The 24,347-nt window shown below is 38.6% G+C and overlaps 2 protein-coding genes across 2 annotated transcripts in view; one reads left to right on the top strand and one right to left on the bottom strand.

Moving 5' to 3' along the window:
* The window catches only part of LOC126416584 (conserved oligomeric Golgi complex subunit 8), a 36,191-nt gene extending 30,242 nt beyond the window's left edge, over nucleotides 1-5,949 (top strand). The window contains exons 6-9 of the mRNA XM_050084336.1: nucleotides 3,124-3,287; nucleotides 3,371-3,652; nucleotides 3,732-4,076; nucleotides 5,144-5,949. Of these exons, the coding sequence (XP_049940293.1) occupies nucleotides 3,124-3,287; nucleotides 3,371-3,652; nucleotides 3,732-4,076; nucleotides 5,144-5,395 (1,043 nt within the window). The 3' untranslated portion in view covers nucleotides 5,396-5,949. The remainder of the gene's footprint in view (nucleotides 1-3,123; nucleotides 3,288-3,370; nucleotides 3,653-3,731; nucleotides 4,077-5,143) is intronic.
* Nucleotides 5,950-17,337: 11,388 nt separating this feature from the next.
* Nucleotides 17,338-24,347, bottom strand: part of LOC126416379 (chitin deacetylase 1) — a 216,981-nt gene continuing 209,971 nt past the window's right edge. The window contains exon 10 of the mRNA XM_050084059.1: nucleotides 17,338-18,099. Within this exon, the coding sequence (XP_049940016.1) occupies nucleotides 17,997-18,099 (103 nt within the window). The 3' untranslated portion in view covers nucleotides 17,338-17,996. The remainder of the gene's footprint in view (nucleotides 18,100-24,347) is intronic.

Genomic DNA, 24,347 nt, shown 5'->3' with positions numbered 1-24,347 from the left:
GGGCATTCACCCTCCTTCCATTTTAACTCTGTGTCAGCCTTTCTTTGTGTTTGTCCTGGTAGTCATCTTTTCCCTTCATGTTTTCATCTTGTCTTGTCTTTTGGGGTGGACATACTTTTGCTTGTGGAGTACATTTTCCCCGTTTTTTGTTCGTTCTATTCGTTTTCTTTTTAGGTATGGTTCCACATTCCTTTTCCCCCTTTTACTTTCCCAAACGTACTTTGGGTGTTGTTTCACCCTGAGGCTTGTTCGTGTCAGGAAGAAGGGACTGTGACCCTGTAGTTTGGTTTCTTTATACCTCAAACCAACCAGTGGAACTTAATGGACTATAAGGATGGAGTTGGTTGGTGCTACAGGTTCATGAAGCGTCTTGGACTTAACATGTGAACCAAAACCAAAATCTCTCAGAAAATCCCACAAGAATATGAAGAGAAAATATTATCTTTCGATCACTTATTTATTCAACATCGAGTGAAAACCAGTGTGGAACTAAGCCAAATAGCAAATATGACAAAACTCCTCTGGCATTTGATAAGCCGAGTTACAGAACTGCTGCCATGAAAGGTGCTAAAACTGTAACTATGAAGCAAACAATGGAAATTCCAGGATGGAATGTAACAATATTAAGAAAAGGAAAGTTGCCACTCACCATATAGTGGAGACGCCGAGTCACGGATAGGCACAGCCACACAATGTGGCTACAGTTGCCTTAGACTGCAGTCATGTGTGTGTGAGTTGTGCTTGAGTGTGTGTGTGTGTGTGTGTGTGTGTGTGTGTGTGTTGTCTGTTTTTGACGAAGGCCTAATGGGCCGAAAGCTTTATTTGGAACAGTCTTTTTGTTGTGCATATCTGCTACTCAGCTTCTCTGCTGTATGGTGAGTGACAACTTTCCTTTTCATAATATTGTAACTATAAGGCAAGTGGAAATGAAAAAATGCACTATACTGTTGTTCTTTCATATTATTCTTATGGTACTAAACTTAATCCATTGATCATTTTCAAGTGCAAAACAATGTCAGAACCTTTTGAAATACTGCTAGGTGGTGGTGTTCATGTACATGACAAGGGATGGAGGGACGACGCTGGTATAAAATTATGGTTTAACAGAGTGTGGGAGAGAAGGAACAGTGCACTAGACCAGTTTAGTAGTCACTTGAAAAATTCTGTGAAAGAGAAATTGAGATGGGAAATACAAAGCTTGCTGTTATTCCGGGACAACTTACTTCACAATTGCAACCTCTTAATGTCTCGATAAATAAACCATATAAAGTGTATATGGTAGAAGAGGTGGGGGTGGGGGGTGGGGGATGAAATTTCAAGGTTAAAAAGTTGTCCTCTACAGGGAGAACTTCTAAAACTATTTGGATGCAACATAGCACCAAGTGCAGTCTACACAGTAATGTGACCAATGGAAGGGATGAAAACTGTCTTTGTTCAATATAAAATGTCAAATCAAAACATCGTCCACCATCTAAATTTGCAGTTTTATTTTATTTGAGCTACAAGCATTACATTACACCATTTTCAGGCCATCTGATTGATATATAGGAAGAGTCCCACCTCTTGTGCAATAGAAATAGGAGCCAGCATATAGTCACTGGTATCCGTAGACTTCTTCTTAACACTGTTGATCATTACTTGCACCAACCAACCCAAAAATATAGGGTTCAGAACACCTTTTATTTGACGTTGATTGTGCTCATGAACATTAAGAGTAAAAAGCAATTAGTTAATGAAGTAAATCCATTAAAACAAAAATTTATAAGCAATGAGCAAACAAAGTGTTATAGATATCAAAAATGAATAAGTAGATTTTTTCTCCACTTTTAGGAAAATGAAATTGGCATATTGGGGTGGTCATTTTTATTGAAGAAAGGGATTTTCTATGACTACCAGTATTTTTATGTTTTAAATTTTAGTGCCACCCTTATATCACTGGAATATAATAATTTCTGTGTACATTTTCTACCTACATTTCATAACACTTTGTTTATCCTGGGTGTAATGATTTGAGGATATCATTTCAAATTGTCGAATAAAAAAAGTTAATGTCCATATTCACTTTGATAATACCATAAGATTGCATACACTATTTAAATACGTATAATGTTTAGATATCAAAGGAATATCCCTTAAATGTACTAAGTGGTTATTACCAATTGAGATACAGTTGGTCTTATATACTTCCCATCAAAATTAGTGCTTGGAGCACTACAAATTTTCAGTTTCACTTAACCAGTTATTTCAAAACTGGCAGTTTTAGAATCTTGTTCCCTCTTTGATAAATTTCTCCAGACTCTCATAGCTGGATGTGATGTGAAACATTGCTGTGATTGGTCACTGCCACTACCATGCATTAAAGAAGTCACATGTGCATGTTGTTGGTGACTGGACACAGAGAGCAGTAAAAAATACAAAACGCTATTGTGTCTGTAAAGGTACACTGTTATTCTTGCTCAGGCAGTTGGACACTAATTCCTGGTTGGAGACCAAGTGTTTTCTCTAGTAATAATATTTTTGGCAACATCTTTATAATGGTCTGTAAACTGATGCCACTGCAATATAATAGTTAGGTGATCCCAAGATAGTACTTAAGATTCATAAAAGAGTTTTGCAGGCATCCCTGCTGAAAAAGTTAGTTGTGTTACATCATATCTCTTAAAATAACACATGCTTTCCAAGTGAACTTGCAATGTTAGGAAGCAATATGTCACTATCTGGCCTGCCAGTGTTCAGTTTTTAAGTTTGTGCCTACAAATGCATTCCCAACTGTGATTTTTTTTCTACTCCAGATGTCAACTTCATAAAAAACAGCTATATTACAAATTTAGAAATCCTGTAACAGCTAGTGACCTTCCAAATTGTGTCACTGGAATCATTCCCATGAGATTTTAGTTCTAGTATTGGTGGCGACAATTGGATGCTGTGAAGGTTTTTAAAATATGTGGTATGAAACCAGAGTCTGAAACAAATTGTACAGCCACATATATACAACTACAGAGAAGTCTTTCAATTTTCCTATTTGTGTGCTCATTTATTAAGTTCCCATTTAGGAAATCTTTCCATGTTAGGTTCCTTATCGCCCTTTTAAATAATACCAGTATTTATGTTTTGTTTTTATAGCAAGTCAGCATTTGAATAAAACGATTGAGCTTACAAGAATACATCTTTTTAACATCGTAACACAGTTCAGAGCTATATTCAGTGATGAAGAACCTATTCTTCCATCTCCGAGAGACCAAAATGTAAATGAAACTGCTATTTTTTATTCTTGGATAACAGAGAAGGTGAGTACGTCACTCCTTACATCATAATTTTTAACTTTTCAGTAAAACTAACAATATATAAAAATCTATTTGATTTTTTGTAGATTCACAATTTTTTGAACACCTTGGAGAGGGACGTGGATCGTGCCAATACTTCTTTAGACTCTGTTCTGGGTCAGTGTATGTATTTTGGATTATCATTCAGCAGAGTTGGTGCAGATTTCAGGGGTCTGCTAGCACCCGTTTTTATTAAAACAGTCACACAGAATTTTGAGAAAGCAGTCCGTAAAGCAAATAAAAAATTTGAACAGGACATGGAGTCTTTTACAGTTTCTAAAACACCATCAAATGTAAGAACTTCTCCATCACCTACCACAGGAAAACAGGTAATTATGACATAGGCATTGTCGATATAAGAATCTGTGCTATTTAGAAACATATGAGTGACTCTAAATTTATTTGCAGGATCATCCACCAGAAAGTCTGATAGAATTTTATCCCCTTGCTGAATACTGTAATGGTCTGCTGTCTGCACTAAATGAATTAAGATTGTGTGCACCTATTGCTGTTGCAAATAGCATTACAAAATGCCTGCAAGAGTCTCTTGGTAGTGCGGTCAAGACCATTCTCGGGTATCACAAGCAGGAACAAGGAACGCTACTTCCCGCTGAAAGAGAGACATTCAGCAGATTTTGTTGTTGTCTGACTGAGGACTTGTTTCCTCATTTGCAGAGGTGCCTGCATGCAATATTTCCACCAGCAACATTGGCAACACATTTGGGTGTATCAGTGCAGCAAATACAAAAAGAGGTGAGTGTGCTTATATAATGCTCTATTAGATTATTTATTGCTTCTGTAAAATCATATTAAAAATGTATTTAATTTTCTTATATCAATATATCTTTTGACTGATCAGATGTTTTTCTCTTCCTTCCTGTTTTGTGTGTTTTGTGCTGATCTTTTCATCTCTATGTACATACTAGACCTGATGTACTCTATGTTATGTTTCAAAGTTTGTGTGGTTTGTCTGACACTAGCACTTTCCACATCTTCCTCTATGCCCACTACTATTCTAACTGTAGCACAGACACTTCAGTAACTTCCAGTTTCTTTTGATTACAGTGGTACATACTTCGTACTAAACCATTCTCTATAACCACACTCATGACCTCTTCTGCTCCATTTTGATATTTGACCATGGTAGAGATCATTTCTTGAAGATAGCTTTCTTTGTCTGCAGCAGTCTACATCTGGTATCTTCCTTGTTCACATAGCTTCTATAGCCCTGCTCCTTAGACAGTCTTTTATTTATTTATTTATTTATTTATTGACTTTCAACTACTTGATCTTGCCGGATTTGTGCATTTGCTACATTAATGTGCTTGGTAACATTGCTCCCATTGTAGGAGAATAATTTCTTTTATATTTTAGTTTACACAGTAGTTTGTTATATCTGATGTTATGAATGGACAGTCATGTGGCACAGGTCGCAAAAACTGTATTGTGTATTTGCCATGAGGAGCTTCTCTGCAGAATTTGTGAAGAAAGGAACATATGGGAAGTACTGACAAGAAGAAGGGTCAGGATGATGGGACATTCGTTAAGACATCGGGAGCAACTTCCATGGTTCTAGAGGGAGCTTGCTCACTCGCTCGCTCGCTCACTCACTCACTCACTCACTCACTAACTAACTAACTAACTCTGGTTATGCTCTTAGAAGTACTATGATCACACTTCAAAGCAAGCTGTGTTTATGCTGGGTTCCTAACATTTCTTAGTTTCATATCATTACTGACTAGATTAGCTTTTGACACAAATCTCCATGTGGGTTGAAATTGCTGCTCACATTTACAATATTTCCTGACTTCATTTTTCAGGGGCTGACATTCCTGGATCGAATGGCAGTTGTGGAGCCCATCCGACACCTTTTGCCTTTGCGAGTGAGTTCCACATCAGTTACTCAGAAACTTCTTACCACAGCAGGTTCAGAAGAAACTGAGAACATAATAGAGAAAAGTACAGAGACCCAAGATGATGATTCGAGTTCAGTGCCAGATACTACACCGACTGACATGGCTCAAGAAACCACTGGTTCTATACAACAAAATGATGATGAAAAGAAGACTTAGTAGACTCATGTTGTTTGAGTCAATGTATACGGAAGCAAACTGTTTTCTTTACTAGAGTATAATACAGTATCCATATGCTATTCTGTGTGACATATCAAATACAAGGAATGGAAGGGAGATATAAATACATGAAAATAAACATTTACAATTATGAGATGCATTACCAAAGTGATAATTAAGTCATGGTGCTATTGAACAAAGAGTAGTTTACAATGCAGGTTGATAATTATGCCTTCTGTAGAAATATACAAAGTAGTTATTACTAAGATATGTCTGCAGGAAAAAGAAGATATGGATGAAACCGAAGGCTGACCTGTAAAAAAAAAAGAAAGAGAGAGGGGGGGGGGGGGCTTGAAATCAGTCTCCTACCCTATTTCACTCATCAGCTCTTTGTGCATTGTACAGATAATACATAGGCAACATGTCCAAAGACTTTATTTATTGATGATACATATTTAGTATCTACATGTGTTCCTGATTTGCAAAACTAAAACTTGTCAGAATATTGTTGTATGGATTCAAACAAAAACAAAACAAACAAAAAATGTTGCTTTTCTGATTGCCTTGTATTTATTTCTTTTCCTCTCATGTCACTGTGATTTTGCCATGTAGAATTACTGCAGTAGAGACAAATGTATGTGCACAACATCAGATTGATGACTGTAAATCAGAACATAAGTTCATAACAATTTACTGCTGACATTCCACTGGAAGTTAATATTAAGAAAATATATTTCTTGACAGCAAAATGATGTAGCTCTCCTTCCAGTGATAAATCAAAATGAATTTTGGAATAACTGGGAATGATAGTGCCCTTCTATACTTAATACAGAATGTTACTGCAGTTTTTTTTTTTTTTTTTAATGTAAAATCATCACATAATGTTACCACAGTTGTATGAATGTGCAGCTAAACAGTGACACTCAACAGACTAAAAAAATCTTACCTTAATATAGCTTCTCATCAGATGCACTGATACTGATTGTTACAGCATTATTATTGAGGGATGAAATTTATCTTGCCTTTATCATATGAAGGGCTCGGAGAGATAGAGATATAGTCATAAGCCACAACTTTCACGAAATTGAGTTTCTCATGTTATGGCATTCTTAACAATGTCTTCTTCACAATGTGTTGAAAAAGTTCCGTGTTACTGCAACAGATGGCTGGCTATGATGGAGTGCAGTTCTATGTTGTGCCGTCTGGTGGTAGTTTCAGAAGATACATAGTCACAAGCCACGGCAAAATGGCAGGTGGGTCAGGAACGTTTGAAGCGTCTTTGGGTCTTCAACGCATATTTGACACAGACAGTAGTGGAAGTGAAGAGCTTTACCCTTTGGATCCTGACAGTGATGAATCTTGGCATCCATCGACCAGCAGTTCCAGCTCAGATGATGTTTCGGTAAGTATATAAAACGGTTTATTTCTGGCGATTAATTTCCTGTGGCTTGTGACTTTGTTTCTCTCAACATTGCCAACGCATTTGACAGCCATCCTGTGTGTTAATGATGAAACTTGATGGGCACATTTATATTACTGCTTAATGGTGCAATAATGTAGTTTCAAAGGGAAAAGTAAAAAATATTTTCTCATTAATGTGATTTTAGCAAAATTTAATGTTTTGTGTGGCTTATGACTATATCTCATGCAAATTCTTAGACTATTTTGCTCTTCATATTATAACTTGAAATAAGTAGAATAAATGAAGAATCACCCGAAAAACCAAAACCCTTCACAGAAAAGAAAGCGAAATATTGATCAGTGGAAGAAAAATAAAGCAAAATGTCGACGAAATGCTGGTCAGCAGTATAAGTCTTTAAAAACCCACATGACTGTTCAGGCTGCTACTAGAGGAAGTCCCTGTACTTGTTTAAATAAATGCTTCACAAAACTCTCTTGGAGAGTAAGAAAACATTTTTCGTTCATTTTGGGACATAGGAAACTTTAACACCCAGAATACTTACCTAATGAGCTGTATGAAAATGTAACCGAAAAAGCGGAGGTTTATTCACTATTTAAATAAAAATGGTTTAATATTTTGTATATTTATTTCATTTTGTTATATTTGTCATAATTTCTTTCAAAGCTATCCAAAGAAGACTTCCAAGAAAATATCATCCAGGGATGTTACATTTTCTTATAATGTGAGGGTATGCAGAATAGAAGTCATGATCTGCAAGGAAGCTTTCCTAAGGGTTCATGGCTTACAGATACATGCTCGAAGAGTGAGGAATTTGCAACATCAAATGAAGCAGGGATTTGCAGTGCCAAAAGAAGATGGAAGAAGTTTGTGTGTTACTCTGTGCTATAAGTTAGGGATGTACTCAAACTGAGTACTATACAAATATTTCTATTAGGAAGAGGATATAAGCTCATCTTTTTTTTCTTTCAGGAAAACATGGAAACTACCCACATAAATTTCAAGACGAAGCTGTACAAAGTGTTAGAGAATTACTCAATGCCATAGCCCAATTAAGTGTATTTGGATTGTGATCTCACAATTGCTTCCTTATTTCGAGATAAATACTCAGAATACTGCAAGGAAAAGCAGGTTCCTGCAGTATCTGAAAGTAAATTCAGAGAAATTTTCCTCTCTGAATTTAACGTAGGCTTCAAACTACCAGAAAGTTATACCTGTTCAAAATTTGATGTGTTTCTAATTGCAATAAATAACCCAGAATTATGTGCAGAAGAAGTCGCAGAAAAGAAACAACAATATGAACTGCGTCTCAAAAAGGCTGACAGAGGACAAAATATGACTGCGTCTTTAACTGCTCTGGCTAAAGAAAATTCGAAAGAGCATCATGTGATAGCAATGGACATGCAGCAAACGTTCCCCACACCTAAACTAACAGTTGGTCCAGCATTTTACAAGAGGAAAATTTGGACATATAACTTTGGTATCCACGACTCTGGATCAAATAACGGTTTTATGTTTCTGTGGAGTGAGAAAGATGGAGGACGGGGTTCAGATGAGTTTAGGAGTTGCTTATTGAAGTACTTTGAGATAACTAATCCTCAGACAAAACATCTCCACATAATCACAGACAACTGCAAGGGTCAGGCAAAGAATTGGACTATTATTGCTTTGGAAAGGTCCCTTGTTGCTACCAAAAGATTTGATTCTGTCCAGCATAACTTCCCTGTGGTAGGACACAATGCTACCTAGCGATCGTGATTTTGGTCGCATTGAACGGTATGCAAGAAACAGACGTCCATTAGTGTACACTCCAGATGAATGGGCAGAAGTAATAAAATCTGTGAGTCCAAAACATTTCATTGTAACTAAAATAGAAAGAGAAGACTTCAGAAGTTTGGAAAGCCTGACGACATTGATCTCAAAACGTACAGAATCCACGTCTGGACATTCCCACCATTTCAGTGAAGCTACTCAATTTAAGTTTGAGTCTGAAGATCCCTTCAAGCTGAGTGTAAAGCACTCTTATTCAGACATAGGAGCTTTCATGTCAGTGGATATTTATGTCAAAAAGAAAGGAAGGCTAGTTGAACCAAATCCATATCAGGTGCCAATAAAGTACAGAAAGCCACTACCCATTAACCAGAAAAAAATTGATGATGTACTGTCTCTTATGCCATAAATACCTGCAGCAAATCAAGATTTCTTTCGGACATGTACTGGAAATAACGTGTACAATGATGAGTTAGAGGAACTTCCTTGATGTAACTGTATCAATGGAAAAGTAATTTATACATCTCAGATACCTGATATGTATATACTAATGTGTAAAAATTATTTATTCTGCTTGCTGTGTAAGCATAGTTAAAGTAAATCCTTACAAAACTTACTTTATGTTTTAAACAATTTGTTGGGAGATATAGTCATAAGCCACCATTGACTACATCTTAATTAGAATCATTCTAAAATTAATATTTTATAGCATGCAGAGAGTTGACTATTTAACAACATGCTTCGCAAATATTAAGCAAGTGTTTGCAGTAGAAATAATTTTTATATTTTGTATTAAACATTTTCAGACCTCCGTGGAACTTCAAAGTCGCTGTATCTCAAAACTAGTTCGATGTGACTTATGACTATATCTCTCCGACCCCTTCATATATATCTTTAATTTTGGAAAGATGAGGATTTGTATGTAATTCAGTTCATTACTGTGGAAATTCTGAGTCTTTATCCCTTATAAAACAATCACACATCATATTTGTTTTTAGATATATTTTTCCCACGTGGAATGTTTCCCTCTATTATATCCAAGTATATAAACAAAGATGATGTGACTTACCAAACGAAAGTGCTGGCAGGTTGATAGACACACAAACATACACACAAAATTCAAGCTTTCGCAACCAATGGTTGCTTCATCAGGAAAGAGGGAAGGAGTGGGAACGACGAAAGGATATGGGTTTTAAGGGAGAGGGTAAGGAGTCATTCCAATCCCGGGAGTGGAAAGACTTACCTTAGGGGGAAAAAAGGACAAGTATACACTTGCACACACACACATATCCATCAGCACATACACAGACACAAGCAGACATTTACAAATGTCTGCTTGTGTCTGTGTATGTGCGGATGGATATGTGTCAGCTTGTGTCTGTGTATGTGGGGATGAATATGTGTGTGTGTGCTAGTGTATACCTATACTTGTATACCTATACTTGTATACCTATACTTGTCCTTTTTTCCCCCTAAGGTAAGTCTTTCCACTCCCGGGATTGGAATGACTCCTTACCCTCTCCCTTAAAACCCATATCCTTTCGTCTTTCCCTCTCCTTCCCTCTTTCTTGATGAAGCAACCGTTGGTTGGTTGCGAAAGCTTGAATTTTGTGTGTATGTTTGTGTTTGTTTGTGTGTCTATCAACCTGCCAGCGCTTTCGTTTGGTAGGTCACATCATCTTTGTTTGTAGATATATTTTTCCCAGTGGAATGTTTCCATATAAAGTTTTAAAGGGAAACATTAATCAAATACCATGTACCCCACAGCAGCGCAAGACATAAAACAAAATGTTACTACTGTACTTATAAACTGAACTACTTAGTAATTTTTGTATTCTCTCATTTGACTCTGCCCTGTTGCATTACTTTCTGACTTTTTACTTTAAGGCCTGATACAGAGCACAAGAAAAACATAATGTAGATCAAGGCTGTGATGTTTATGAGAAGAGCTAGGAGTATCTTCCCACTACATATTTCCCTTGTAGCAAAATCATATTACATTTTTCCCCTATGTGTTTCAACTGACATGTAAGAAAAGTAACTACTGCAGACTATTTTTGACCAAACATGGAACTGGATTCTTCTTCTTCTTCTTCTTAACTGTTGCCTTGGCCTCGGAGAACACATGCATTCCTCCACCAGTCATTTCTGTTCCTGGCTTTTGTGACCCATTCTCGTTTTCTCATGCCCTTCGTCTCTGTATCCCTGTTGATTTCATCCTTCAACTTGCCTGTGGCCTTCCTTGGGCCCTTGTGCCCTCCACAGATCCTGAGAATGCTACTTGTGATAGTTTCTCATCTTCCATCCTAATTAGTTGTCCTGCTCACATCAGTCTTCTTTTCTTCATCCTTCAGACAATATCAGATTGTGAGTATAGGTTTGCCAGTAATTGGTTTTGTAATATCCTCCATTCCTGTGATGGGGTGTCCATTTTGGGGCCAAATATTTTCCTTAATGTGTTTCTCCCAAAGACTAGCAGTTTTTGTTCATCTGTTTCTCTTATTGTAAATGTTTCAGAGCCATATAGAGATGCCAGGAGAAGTGCAGCCACATGCCGGCCCACATGATCCGAGTCCTAGTTCCTTGGGTGGGGAGAGACTATCGTTGGATGCAGTATTATAGTTATGATCATTGTGCATGTGCTGTTTGCTGTACATCTGCTGTCTCTGTTGACCTCAGTTGTATTCACTGTGTTGCTTCTTGATCTTCCATCAGCAGCAGATAGGTGTTGATTTATAAGCTGGCATGTTATCGAATCCATTCTTGAAATAGTGTCAGCTATATTGTCCAGAATCTGCCATTCAGTATTTCCCTGACATCGAATCTTCTATGACAATTCAGTTGCTGCAGATTGATATCAACATATAATGACAGTATGTTCTGGTGTGCTGTCTTCTCCGCAGGCACATTTGGAGATTTCTCTTTGCCCAATTCAGTGCCAGTAGATGGCATATAGTCCATGACCCATCAAGAAGTGTGTCTTGCCTCTTGAAGGATTCAGGTGTCTCATTCCCTCTCTCTTGTTTCGTGTTTGGGAGAAAATAGAAGGTATGCCTCAATGTTTGAGCTTCAGCTCATTGTTTCTTCCACAAGAGAAGGATCTGATGGTGGATTAACTGTTTGCTTGTGGCCCATATATCCATTAAATTTTGCAAATCATGTTGCCCTTCTTTCTTCAGTCAGTACATCACCACTTTTTTCTGTGTCTGTATATCTAGCTGACATATCCCAAATATCACTTGCAACGTGGCAGTTGACACAGTGCCAAAAGCTCCCATTAAATGAAGAAGTAGTCCATGTTGCACCCTGCTAACTATCTGTGCTGGTGTTATGAGTGGAAGTCTGTGTGCCAAAGTATTCACACAGTATCCCATGATCGCAGTTTAGATAGTGTCATGACATATTCTTCTTGTTTGCATAGGTAATTTATAATCCTTAATAATTTTCACTGCTTTCCTGCCTCTTTTGCTCATTTATTCAGTATATGCACTAATATTTTGTCACTCATCAAAAAAGGTACTAACCTATATGGTGACAGTATTTTTCTTTACGGACTTGTCACATAATTTCATGGTAGGTCTCTTAAAATATTTCATTTTAATAACATATACAGGATTTTTTCAGGTGCAACAGACAGTTTAACTCCTCAGAACCACTGTGTGTTACATCCTTCTTCCAAATTACGTCTGGAGATTCCCTTTACAAGCTTCATCACTTTGTTGGCATATGCTATTATTAAAACTGCTTTGTTGTCTTGCAGCTTTCCTAATACCGGGTCGAATACCAGTTCCAAGAGGACAAGCCCACTCACAGATTGCTGTGGGTAGCCTTTTCAAATCTCTATTGCAAGGGTCTCTCCTCAGCATGACAAAGTTGCTTAACTACTTTTAGAAATAATGCTCATAAACATGAACCATGGACCTTGCTGTTGGTGGAGAGGCTTGCGTGCCTCAGCGATACAGATAGCCATGCCGTAGGTACAACAACAACGGAGGGGTATCTGTTGAGAGGCCAGACAAACGTGTGGTTCCTGAAGAGGGGCAGCAGCCTTTTCAGTAGTTGCAGGGCAACAGTCTGGATGATTGACTGATCTGGCCTTGTAACAATAACCAAAACGGCCTTGCTGTGCTGGTACTGCGAACGGCTGAAAGCTAGGGGAAACTACAGCCGTAATTTTTCCCGAGGGTATGCAGCTTTACTGTATGATTAAATGATGATGGCGTCCTCTTGGGTAAAATATTCCGGAGGTAAAATAGTCCCCCATTCTGATCTCCGGGCGGGGACTACTCAAGAGGATGTCGTTATCAGGAGAAAGAAAACTGGCGTTCTACGGATCGGAGCATGGAATGTCAGATCCCTTAATCGGGCAGGTAGGTTAGAAAATTTAAAAAGGGAAATGGATAGGTTAAAGTTAGATATAGTGGGAATTAGTCAAGTTCGGTGGCAGGAGGAACAAGACTTCTGGTCAGGTGACTACAGGGTGATAAACACAAAATTAAATAGGGGTAATGCAGGAGTAGGTTTAATAATAAATAGGAAAATAGGAATGCGGGTAAGCTACTACAAACAGCACAGCGAACTCATTGTTGTGGCCAAGATAGACACGAAGCCCACACCTACTACAGTAGTACAAGTTTATATGCCAACTAGCTCTGCAGATGACAGAGAAATTGTAGAAATGTATGATGAGATAAAAGAAATTATTCAGATAGTGAAGGGAGACGAAAATTTAATAGTCATGGGTAACTGGAATTCGAATGTAGGAAAAGGGAGAGAAGGAAACGTAGTAGGTGAATATGGATTGGGGCTATGAAATGAAAGAGGAAGCCGCCTGGTAGAATTTTGCACAGACCACAACATAATCATAGCTAACACTTGGTTTAAGAATCATGAAAGAAGGTTGTATACATGGAAGAACCCTGGAGATACTAAAAGGTATCAGATAGATTATATAATGGTAAGACAGAGATTTAGGAACCAGGTTTTAAATTGTAAGACATTTCCAGGGGCAGATGTGGACTCTGACCACAATCTATTGGTTATGAACTGTAGATTAAAACTGAAGAAACTGCAAAAAGGTGGGTATTTAAGGAGATGGGACCTGGATAAACTGACTAAACCAGAGGTTGTACAGAGTTTCAGGAAGAGCATAAGGGAACAATTGACAGGAATGGGGGAAAGAAATACAGTAGAAGAAGAATGGGTAGCTTTGAGGGATGAAGTAGTGAAGGCAGCAGAGGATCAAGTAGGTAAAAAGACGAGGGCTAGTAGAAATCCTTGGGTAACAGAAGAAATATTGAATTTAATTGATGAAAGGAGAAAGTATAAAAATGCAGTAAATGAAGCAGGCAAAAAGGAATACAAACGTCTCAAAAATGAGATCGACAAGAAGTGCAAAATGGCTAAGCAGGGATGGCTAGAGGACAAATGTAAGGATGTAGAGGCTTATCTCACTAGGGGTAAGATAGATACTGCCTACAGGAAAATTAAAGAGACCTTTGGAGATAAGAGAACGACTTGTATGAATATCAAGAGCTCAGATGGAAACCCAGTTCTAAGCAAAGAAGGGAAAGTAGAAAGTTGGAAGGAGTATATAGAGGGTCTATACAAGGGCGATGTACTTGAGGACAATATTATGGAAATGGGAGAGGATGTAGATAAAGATGAAATGGGAGATATGATACTGCGTGAAGAGTTTGACAGAGCACTGAAAGACCTGAGTCGTAACAAGGCCCCCAGAGGAGACAACATTCCATTGGAACTACTGACGGCCTTGGGAGAGCCAGTCCTGTCAAAACTCTACCATCTGGTGAGCAAGATGTATGAGACAAGTGAAATACCCTCAGACTTCAAAAAGAATATAATAATTCCAATCCCAAAGAAAGCAGGTGTCGACAGATGTGAAAATTACCGAACAATCAGTTTAATAAGTCACAGCTGCAAAATACTAACACGAATTCTTTACAGGCGAATGGAAAAACTGGTAGAAGCCGACCTCGGGGAAGATCAGTTCGGATTCCGTAGAAACACTGGAACACGTGAGGCAATACTGACCTTACTACTTATCTTAGAAGAAAGATTAAGGAAAGGCAAACCTACGTTTCTAGTATTTGTAGACTTAGAGAAAGCTTTTGACAATGTTGACTGGAATACTCTCTTTCAAATTCTAAAGGTGGCAGGGGTAAAATACAGGGAGCGAAAGGCTATTTACAATTTGTAAAGAAACCAGATGGCAGTTACAAGAGTCGAGGGACATGAAAGGGAAGCAGTGGTTGGGAAGGGAGTAAGACAGGGTTGTAGCCTCTCCTCGATGTTATTCAATCTGTATATTGAGCAAGCAGTAAAGGAAACAAAAGAAATATTCGGAGTAGGTATTAAAATCCATGGAGAAGAAATCAGAACTTTGAGGTTCGCCGATGACATTGTAATTCTGTCAGAGACAGCAAAGGACTTGGAAGAGCAGTTGAATGGAATGGACAGTGTCTTGAAAGGAGGATATAAGATGAACATCAACAAAAGCAAAACGAGGATAATGGAATGTAGTCGAATTAAGTCGGGTGATGCTGAGGGAATTAGATTAGGAAATGAGACACTTAAAGTAGTAAAGGAGTTTGCAATTTGGGGAGCAAAATAACTGATGATGGTCGAAGTAGAGAGGATATAAAATGTAGACTGGCAATGGCAAGGAAAACGTTTCTGAAGAAGAGAAATTTGTTAACATTGAGTACAGATTTAAGTGTCAGGAAGCCATTTCTGAAAGTATTTGTATGAAGTGTAGCCATGTATGGAAGTGAAAAAACGATAAATAGTTTGGACAAGAAGAGAATAGAAGCTTTCGAAATGTGGTGCTACAGAAGACTGCTGAAGATTAGATGGGTAGATCACATAACTAATGAGGAAGTATTGAATAGGATTGGGTAGAAGAGAAGTTTGTGGCACAACTTGACCAGAAGAAGCGATCAGTTGGTAGGACATGTTCTGAGGCATCAAGGGATCACCAATTTAGTATTGGAGGGCAGTGTGGAGGGTAAAAATCGTAGAGGGAGACCAAGAGATGAATACACTAAGCAGATTCAGAAGGATGTAGGTTGCAGTAGGTACTGGGAGATGAAGAAGCTTGCACAGGATAGAGTAGCATGTAGAGCTGCATCAAACCAGTCTCAGGACTGAAGACCACAACAACAATAACAAACAGTTGAAGTCCCTCAGGTGATCAAAATGTGCTGGTCACCATATGTGATCAAATGCCTCAGGGATATCTGCCATTATGGGTACAACATACTTATGCAGAGCATTTTTGCAAGTCTTACTGCCTCATTTACAGTGTCTTCAGTTGTTTTACCACTTTAGAACCAATATTGTTGGGAGTTCATTCCCCGAAGAAGTCTTTTCTCGTGTATTCTACTGCATAATAGCTTGATGTAAACATATGCCTCCAACACACTTATAATATATTTTTACTGACTGAAGTAATTCTTATTGGGGAGCCCAGCATGAACTGACTTCTTATCAGTGCATTCACAGAGTACACACCAAAGACAGCAGGTATTCCTCTTTGCTATATTTTATGTACAGCATTCAGTTGAGAATAAACGCAAACTTTTGTAATCCAGTCTCTTCCCTGGAATACTGACTCTTAGTCTTATGTGGCCTCAGAGCATACTAAGGGCAGAAGTAACTGATTTGTGTGTGTGCGCGCGCGGCCGTGCGCGAGTGTATACCTGTCCCTTTTTCCCCCTAAGGTAAGTCTTTCCGCTCCCAGGATTGGATGTCTCCTTACCCTCTCCCTTAAAACCCACATCCTTCCGTCTTTCCCTCTCCTTCCCTCTTTTTTGATGAAGCAACCGTGGGTTGCGAAAGCTTGAATTTTGTGTGTGTGTTTGTGTTTGTTAGTGTCTCTATCAACATACCAACACTTTCGTTTGGTAAGTTACATCATCTTATACCATCATCATCATCATACATGTATCACACCATAAAGCAGGAAGAAGAAATGCCTGCTTTTCTTGGAGATCCTGTGTTTCACGTCATAACAATAAACCCATTCGAGTACCCATGAACACAGAGGAAAGAATGGTTATCCACTCAATACTGATAAACTTAGTGAATGAATTTCTCTCTCTTTTTGCCACTTTGACTCTTGACAACTTAAGATCCTGTTTTGTAATAGATGTGTCAGTTATGCACTGAATCTCAAAATAATTATCTTTGTAATCAAACGCTGCAAAATTTGTACACCTGCTTACTATTCATAGAATCTGAATAACTGTAACTCTTCTGCACACTTAAAATTTTTGGACCTGCTTGCAAGTAGAGCAGTCAGCTGATGACAGTAGTGATGTGATACACTTTTGCTTCAAAACATTTATGCAAGGGATCCTTTGTTCCTCATTAGAAGGTGACTTTGTACCATACTCAGTTGTTGAGAAACTGTCTGAATATTGTAATAATCATTATCTGATGTTATGGTGTATTTCTCAGCATTAAAAACACATTAAATAATAGTGGTTAGAGAATAATGTCAGACCATGCTATAAAAGGTAATGTTCTTCATGCTAAATAATCTAGAAACCGAGGGCTTGCTCTATGTCCTTCCAATCTTTCTTAAACAATAAATTCATTTGTTGAATATTAACTGGTGCAATAGAAATGTTGTTTTCTCTGAGTAGTGTTTTGCTACATGTTCTCTGATACTCATACCCCTGTTATTAGTAGTATGTATCTTTTCAAGATTAAAAATGATAAAGAGCTCTTCACATTTGTATAAACATCTATTGTTCTTTATTTTCCAACAAAAACATTCAGGTAAAATTATAATCAATGTTTCTTACATGGTATCTCTCTCTCTCTCTCTCTCTCTCTCTCTCTCTCTCTCACTCTCATACCAGTGACTTACTTTATATAAAAAAGAAAAATAAATGACCAAAGGAACAATACTTGGTTGAAAATTCATATCTAGAACACACATTTCTGTTATGATTCTAACTTGGTATAATCAGTACCAAGCTTTGTTAACCAACACAAATATTTGATGTTCCTTCATTCATTCACATCATTCTTGTACAATCATTGATAAAATTTCTATAGAAATAGATACTCATAATGGCAACCACTGAAAATTTGCAGTGTAGTATGTACTGCTCTCTATCAGTGCTATGCCATGTTTTATGCAGGAATGGCGAACAACAAATAAAAAATAAACAACTACAGAAATGCAATGACAGTTGCCCATTTCTCTCGTTTGTCATGAACAGGTCACTGAACTGTCATCACGTAAGCCCAGTGCTTTTGTACGTCTTCCATTTTCTGACTATCTGTACAAAGCATAGTGTTCGTAAATAACGCTTCAAATGTATTGAGCGATGGTAGTATCACAATTCAAGAAAACCTGAATGTGTTTCTTGTCTCTTGTTAATTTTCTGGGTTGTACACATCTGTTCCATCAATTCCAGTACCAATGGCATCACCAAGCCAAGGATAACGCTGAGGGCACTCTCGACAAGTTACTAAGTACCTGAAACAAAAAAAATCGTGAAAATTTGACATTCAATTGAACAGCCTCTTCTGCCTGTATGGTCTGTAAGAATATTAACTTATATTAATGTCTTCATCTATACTCTGCAAGCCATATTATGGTGTATGGCAGGGAGCCGTTCACATGTGATTAATTCCCCCACCCCATTTGCGGATGATGTGTGTGATGAATGAGTGTTGTTCAAATGTCTGCTCTGTTTAAACCTTATATTATTATTCATTTGAACTTGTACTGAAAGTGTAGGATAAAAGCTGTGCTGTCTCCATTCACTTTCTACTCAGCCACTTCCAATTGAAGTCTATTTTAGTGAAAATTAATGACACAGTAATGTAGCACACACACCTCTGTTAGAAGTATGTGCGTATTTGTGTGTGTGATGGGATGAGGGTGGGGGCATACATTTCAACATGAATGTATGTAATGACAGTCACGTTTTTTGAATTGTTTACATCTAATATCAAGTGATGATTTTTAAATAGGTAGTAGCAGCATCTTGAGATGCTGCTTACGTGTATGTAGCAGAGGTTTGGGAGTGTGGCTTCTACATATTGCAGTGCTCATGGGCCTGCTAAAGGCTCAATCCCTTCAGCCATTCCATCCTACTTCACAAGCATAACTTCGTAGATGCCATTTGTCCCAATTATTCGAAGTCCACATTTGGTTTACCATTAAACTTATGATGTATGAATGTACTGTACTTCGGAGTACCAACACATTATGGATCTCTCAGAAACATGTTATTGGTATGATTTATTGTAAGAAAATTACAGGAAGTGTCATATTGGTTGTTAAAGCATCTTCATATTTCATTCATTATAGCTTGTGTGTTAAGGAAACTACACAATTTCAAGGCAGTGGTACATTGAAAATGTACTAAAAATGTACAATTTGTTATAGTTGAATGTCTCTTACTGACACATTGGTGATTAACGTGTTTAAGACATAACATAACATAAAAAGCACAAGTGCATAATTGTATATTAGTCTAGTGGATAAAGAGACAGAATGATGATGTGTAGGAGAGAGATTTCAAAGGAAAGATACTTTGTGTCCTGTTTATTCCAATTTTTTAATTCACTTTTGCATCCTTGAAAAAGTTTCTGGAACTTTATTATTAATTTATTATAAGTATTTTCCATAGTATTAGATATTACCTACATAAAAACTCTCTCCCTCTCCCTCTCCCTCTCTCTCTCTCTCTCTCTCTCTCTCTCTCTCTCTCTCTCGCACACACACACACACACACACACACACACACACACACACACACACACTCTTTCAGGAGTAAGTTTGTTCCACTGTATAAACATGCTGGGGACTATGGATCAATTAATTGTAAGATAGTTTTCTACATTACTGCCTGATTCAATTTTGCAATTCAGTATTTCTTTATTCATCCAAAAGTTACAGTCACAGCACAAGACCACAGCATCATGGAAATGTCACTGTTTTGTCATTCAAACTCAAAAATGCAGCAGATGGAATACACACAAAATGTGACTTTTCAGGCTTTCCTTGACAGACCAGTTGCAAATACACTTCTCAGCTGTGCTGCCATGTCTTATTGTGTAAATTGCACAACATTTCATTGATGCAACTGCTTGACATCTTCAGGTGGTGGTAGTTGCTGCTGTCACTGCTGTAAGGTGTCACTGATGATAATCGGGTGGTGGTGCCAATATTTATTAAACCAGGAGCAGGCAATAAGCATGCACCAGAAGACGCTCGCACTTGGAGGAAAGCTGCACTCCTAGCGCCCCCTGCTTGGAGCTGCTGAAACACTTTCAGCACGTGCTCTGTGACTGTGCTGCTGGACGATCCTATGGTTAAAAGCTGAAATAAACCTCAGCAGTGCATTGAATTGAGTCACGAATCAGAAGTTCTTGTTTTCCCTGTTTTGATTTAATGGCAGCCAGTGCTGGATTCCAGGGGTTGCTTAGTTGAAAACCTGCTTCCTTGCTGACAAGATTGTTCTCAATACAGATATGTATGGCCTCCTTAACAACACAGTCCCAGAAAGATAATGCTGGGGATAAAATTTCAGTCTTTTTTGTGAAACACACAATGCCCAGTGTCCAGGCAGTGCTACTATTGTTTTATCATGTTGCCCCAGGAATGTATGACGTTGCTTGATGCAACATTCTTGCACAATTCAGCATGTCTGCCCAGTATAAGATTTTCCACACTGGGATGGGATCGTATACATGCCATATTTCCTCAGGCCAAGGTCATATTTGACCAAGCACAATAAATTCCTCAAGTTTGCTGATGGGTGAGAAGACGTTTGTGCTGGACGATTATTCCCTTCATGTAAATTGATTAGTTGACTGCTTGGTGATAGTCTCTCTTACAAGTGAGCATTCAGTACAGCAGGCATGTGGACGTGGGAGAAGGGCATACAGCTACAAACTTGATGTTGTACCTTTTGAAGATCCTTTCTATTTTTGAGGACATGCTGCCACAATAGGGCAATAACGCCATTGCACAGGTGCCTCCGCATCTTCAATTACATCCCTACTTTGAATTTGCTTAGAACAGAATGCTTGGTGTATCTGTCTATCAGAATAGTCATTCTGTTGGAATACTGTTCTTAGATGTTGTAGTTCACCAGGTAGACTGTCGGCAGCTGAGACCACATGTGCTCTAAGCACCAAAGAGCATTAAGACACTACCATCTTGTGCAGGGTGGTGACAACTTGTGGGTTGCAAGTATGGCTCTGTGTGAGTTGATTTGTGATAGACACTATGTCCCAGTGTACCACTTGCTTTGTGTCTGACCATGACATCCAGGAATGGTAAAATGCCATTGTTTTCCACTTACATTGTAAAAAATGTATCATCTACATACTACTAGAAGCAGGAAAAGTCTTCCATAAAATAGTTAGCCACCAAGCAAGACAGTGGACTTCCCATGGCGACACAGTTCACTTGTTCAAAATACTTGTCACTGAATAATTTGAGTAAGCACATGTTTAAGCAATGCCACAATGTACTCCTCAAACTGGCTGCTGATAAGCACTAACCCTCCTGCAGAGGTATTGTACTTTCGTAAATAAAGATACAATGTCAAAGCTAACCAAAAGATCCAACAGTTGTAGCTTAACTATCTTCAGGCAGCCTATGAAGTCCTCTGAATTTCAGATATGGTGATTGCACTTGCCTGTGAGAGGTCCCAACAGTGTAGTAAGATGTTTGGTTAGAAAATAGGTAGGAGCTCCAATGTTGCTTACCATTGGCTGAAGAGGAGTGCCGTCGTCGTGTGTCTTGAGTAGACTATACAGTCTTCGGGGAACTGCAGCCTGTTGGCGTAGGCTCTTAATGACTTTAGAAGGAATAGGACTCTTCTTGAGAGGCTCTAATGTTTTTCTCTGGGTCTTGCCAGTCAGATTCCCTCTTAGCTTGTGATAAGGAGGATTGCCAAGCAGCACCTCCATCTTGCTGTTCTATTCAGCTCGTGAGAGAAGGGCAGTGGCATTCCCCTTGTCGGCAGCTAAAATGATGAGGTCTTTGTCCACTCTCAAGTCTTGTAGAGCCTTCCTTTCTGCTGAGCTGATGTTAAACTTCCTTGGTGGGGCTCATGTTAAAATTCGCCACGTGTCACTCCTAATCTCTTCTGCAATGTCGTGGGAAGCCTCAAAAATTACCTGTTCTATGCCAACTAACACATGTTGGATTGGAGCTTTCCATGGTGTTGGTGCCTAGTACAAACATTTCTTGAGCACTGGAACAGCTGCATCTTCCAGGATTCTATCTGTGGTATTAAATACGGTTGCGTCGACATGGCGCATCCCCTTCTTGTGACTGGGCCTGGAGACGAGCATTCTTTGACATTTGGTGAACCTTGGCTTGTTATTTTAACCAGTCACGGCTGAGAGCTTCAAAGAGATCTTCGGATGCAGTGATAGTAATTTTCTTGACACCATGTGTAGTTATCATCTTCTATAATGTATTCCCTCACTCTCATTATGGCTGCACTTGCCCAGCAGACAATCTTATCAGTAGGGATGCCGCCTGGAACCCAGCACTGGCTGCCTTTAAATCAAAGCAGGGAAACAAGCACTTCTGATTCATGACTCAACACAATGCACTCCTGAGATTTAATTCAGCTTTTAACCACAGGAGTGCCCAGCAGCACAGTCATTGTCCACAATGCACAAGCAGAAGGCCTTTCTGTGGCTCCCAGCAGGGGGCACTAGGAGCACCGCTTTCCTCCAACTGCAAGCATCTTCCCATGTACGCTTATTGCCTGCTCCCAGACATAAATTTCAACACCGCTGCGCAATTATCACCAGTTGCACCTTACAGCAATGACAGCAGCAACTACCACCACCAGAAGATGTTGAGTAGTGACATCGATGAAATATTGTGTGATTTACAAAATACAATCCAGCCACAAACTTGAGAAGTGTATTGCACATACAAAACATTAAATGTCTTAAGTTTAGAACCGAAAACTCAAAAAACAAGCATGCAGTGAAGCTAACATATACAGCATTAAAATCTCACCAAATCGTCTCTTTTAGTATGATTTGTTGTGACAAAGTGTTGGGAAATGTGACATCGGTGGCTAAATAAACTACCTTTAGATCTTGCAGTCGAGTAAGCATTTGATATTATTTAGAGTAGTTGGAGTTATGAATGACGGCGGTTGAGTTTTGGCTCATTCTCCACATCTGACATGACCTCATCCTCAGACAGCCAATGAAAGTTCAGTAGTGTTCTCAGCACTCTGCTGTGAATGTCTTGGTCAGTGTGAGTGTTAAACAATTTTGTGGCTGTTATTCAGTGAATTTTTATGCAGTTTGTTGTAATTTGTCGTGGCTGACAGTGGTGGTAAGTAACAAATTCTCCATACCCAAGGAAGAGACATAATTTACAGGATATACGCTTTCTTCAAGGGCAAAGCAGGAAACGATGGACCTATCACAGATCCAAGATCTCAGGAGCACACAGCAGAAGCGACCAGCTTCAACTTGAGAGTTGTTCGGCGGATTGCCAGTGAAGGTAATTTATCTGCCCAGACAAGTCAAAGGCCCGCTTTCTGATCACCAGGGAGACATCACAGTTGTGAGAAACGTCACGAAAATATGTACAAGACAGCTGAATTTTCTACTCTTGAAAAAATTATGTTGAAATGGCGTGAAACTGTAAATTTTAAAGGTGTTGTTACCTCAATGTGAAGAATTCTGAAAGACAGTGGGTTCAAATATGTAAATACAAATGACGGATCAAACTTTTTAATGAAGCGTTGCGATATTGCTTCAAGGACACAGTTTTTAAGCAGTATTCTTGAAATAAGAAAATCTGGCAATTGGAACATTTTTTTATGTTACCAGTGTTTTGAGCTGGTTCTACTTCCATATTCATTCCAGAAAGCAAATTAATGATACAAAAAAAGAGAAATTCAGATGATTATCATTCTGAAATGCACTCAGAGACATTTACATTATGTTTTAGGAAACAGTTTCTCCCTTATTTCCCTGCGAACTCAGTGATTGTTATGGACAATGCGTTTGTTGTTGACAAGCATCCCACAACAAGTACAAAAAAAGCCTATATGCTGTGGCTTGCAAGTAAGAAGATTCCATACACTGCCAGTCAAGCTCGGGTTGAATTGTTAAACCTTCTAGGATTCCATAAGTCTCTTGTGAAAGTGTACGAAATCAATTTTATTGCACAGGAATATGGACACACAGTTTTGCGTTTGCCACCAAATCATTGCTAGTACAATCCAATAGAGCTCATATGGGCACAAGTGAAAGGTTATGTCGCAGAAAGAAACACGGACAGCATGTCACCTTCAGCATGGGTTGAATGTGTTCGACATGCAGAATGGCTACAGGAGGAAGACATGGAGAGGGAAATTTCAATTGATAATATGCTTGATCCCATCGTTGTCATTCAAAGACCAGATAAGTCAGACACTGACATGGACCGCAGCGATGTAGATGACGACAGTCACAGTAATTGAAAACAACGAAAGGTAAGCCACACATTCACTATTCACATTGTCTTTTCTTTTTCTGTAGCATCCCTTCTGCAGTTACAGTTTTACCAGTATATCGAGACTGTAATAGAAGGCTTATTTACGCCAGCCGCTTTTTGCTTTATTTTGAAGCATCTTCAGTGGATAGTATTTTGGCTTCTATACTGCCACGTGATTACATGTCATAGTTTTTGCATTGTTACGGTTGTAAGATCATATCAACGTTTGTGTTGAGTGATCT

This window comes from Schistocerca serialis, chromosome 8 (genome assembly GCF_023864345.2).
Source record: "Schistocerca serialis cubense isolate TAMUIC-IGC-003099 chromosome 8, iqSchSeri2.2, whole genome shotgun sequence".
NCBI classification, from domain to species: Eukaryota; Metazoa; Arthropoda; class Insecta; order Orthoptera; family Acrididae; genus Schistocerca; species Schistocerca serialis.
The sequence above is the reverse complement of the archived record's forward strand: the minus strand, read 5'-3'. Positions and strand labels throughout refer to the sequence as shown.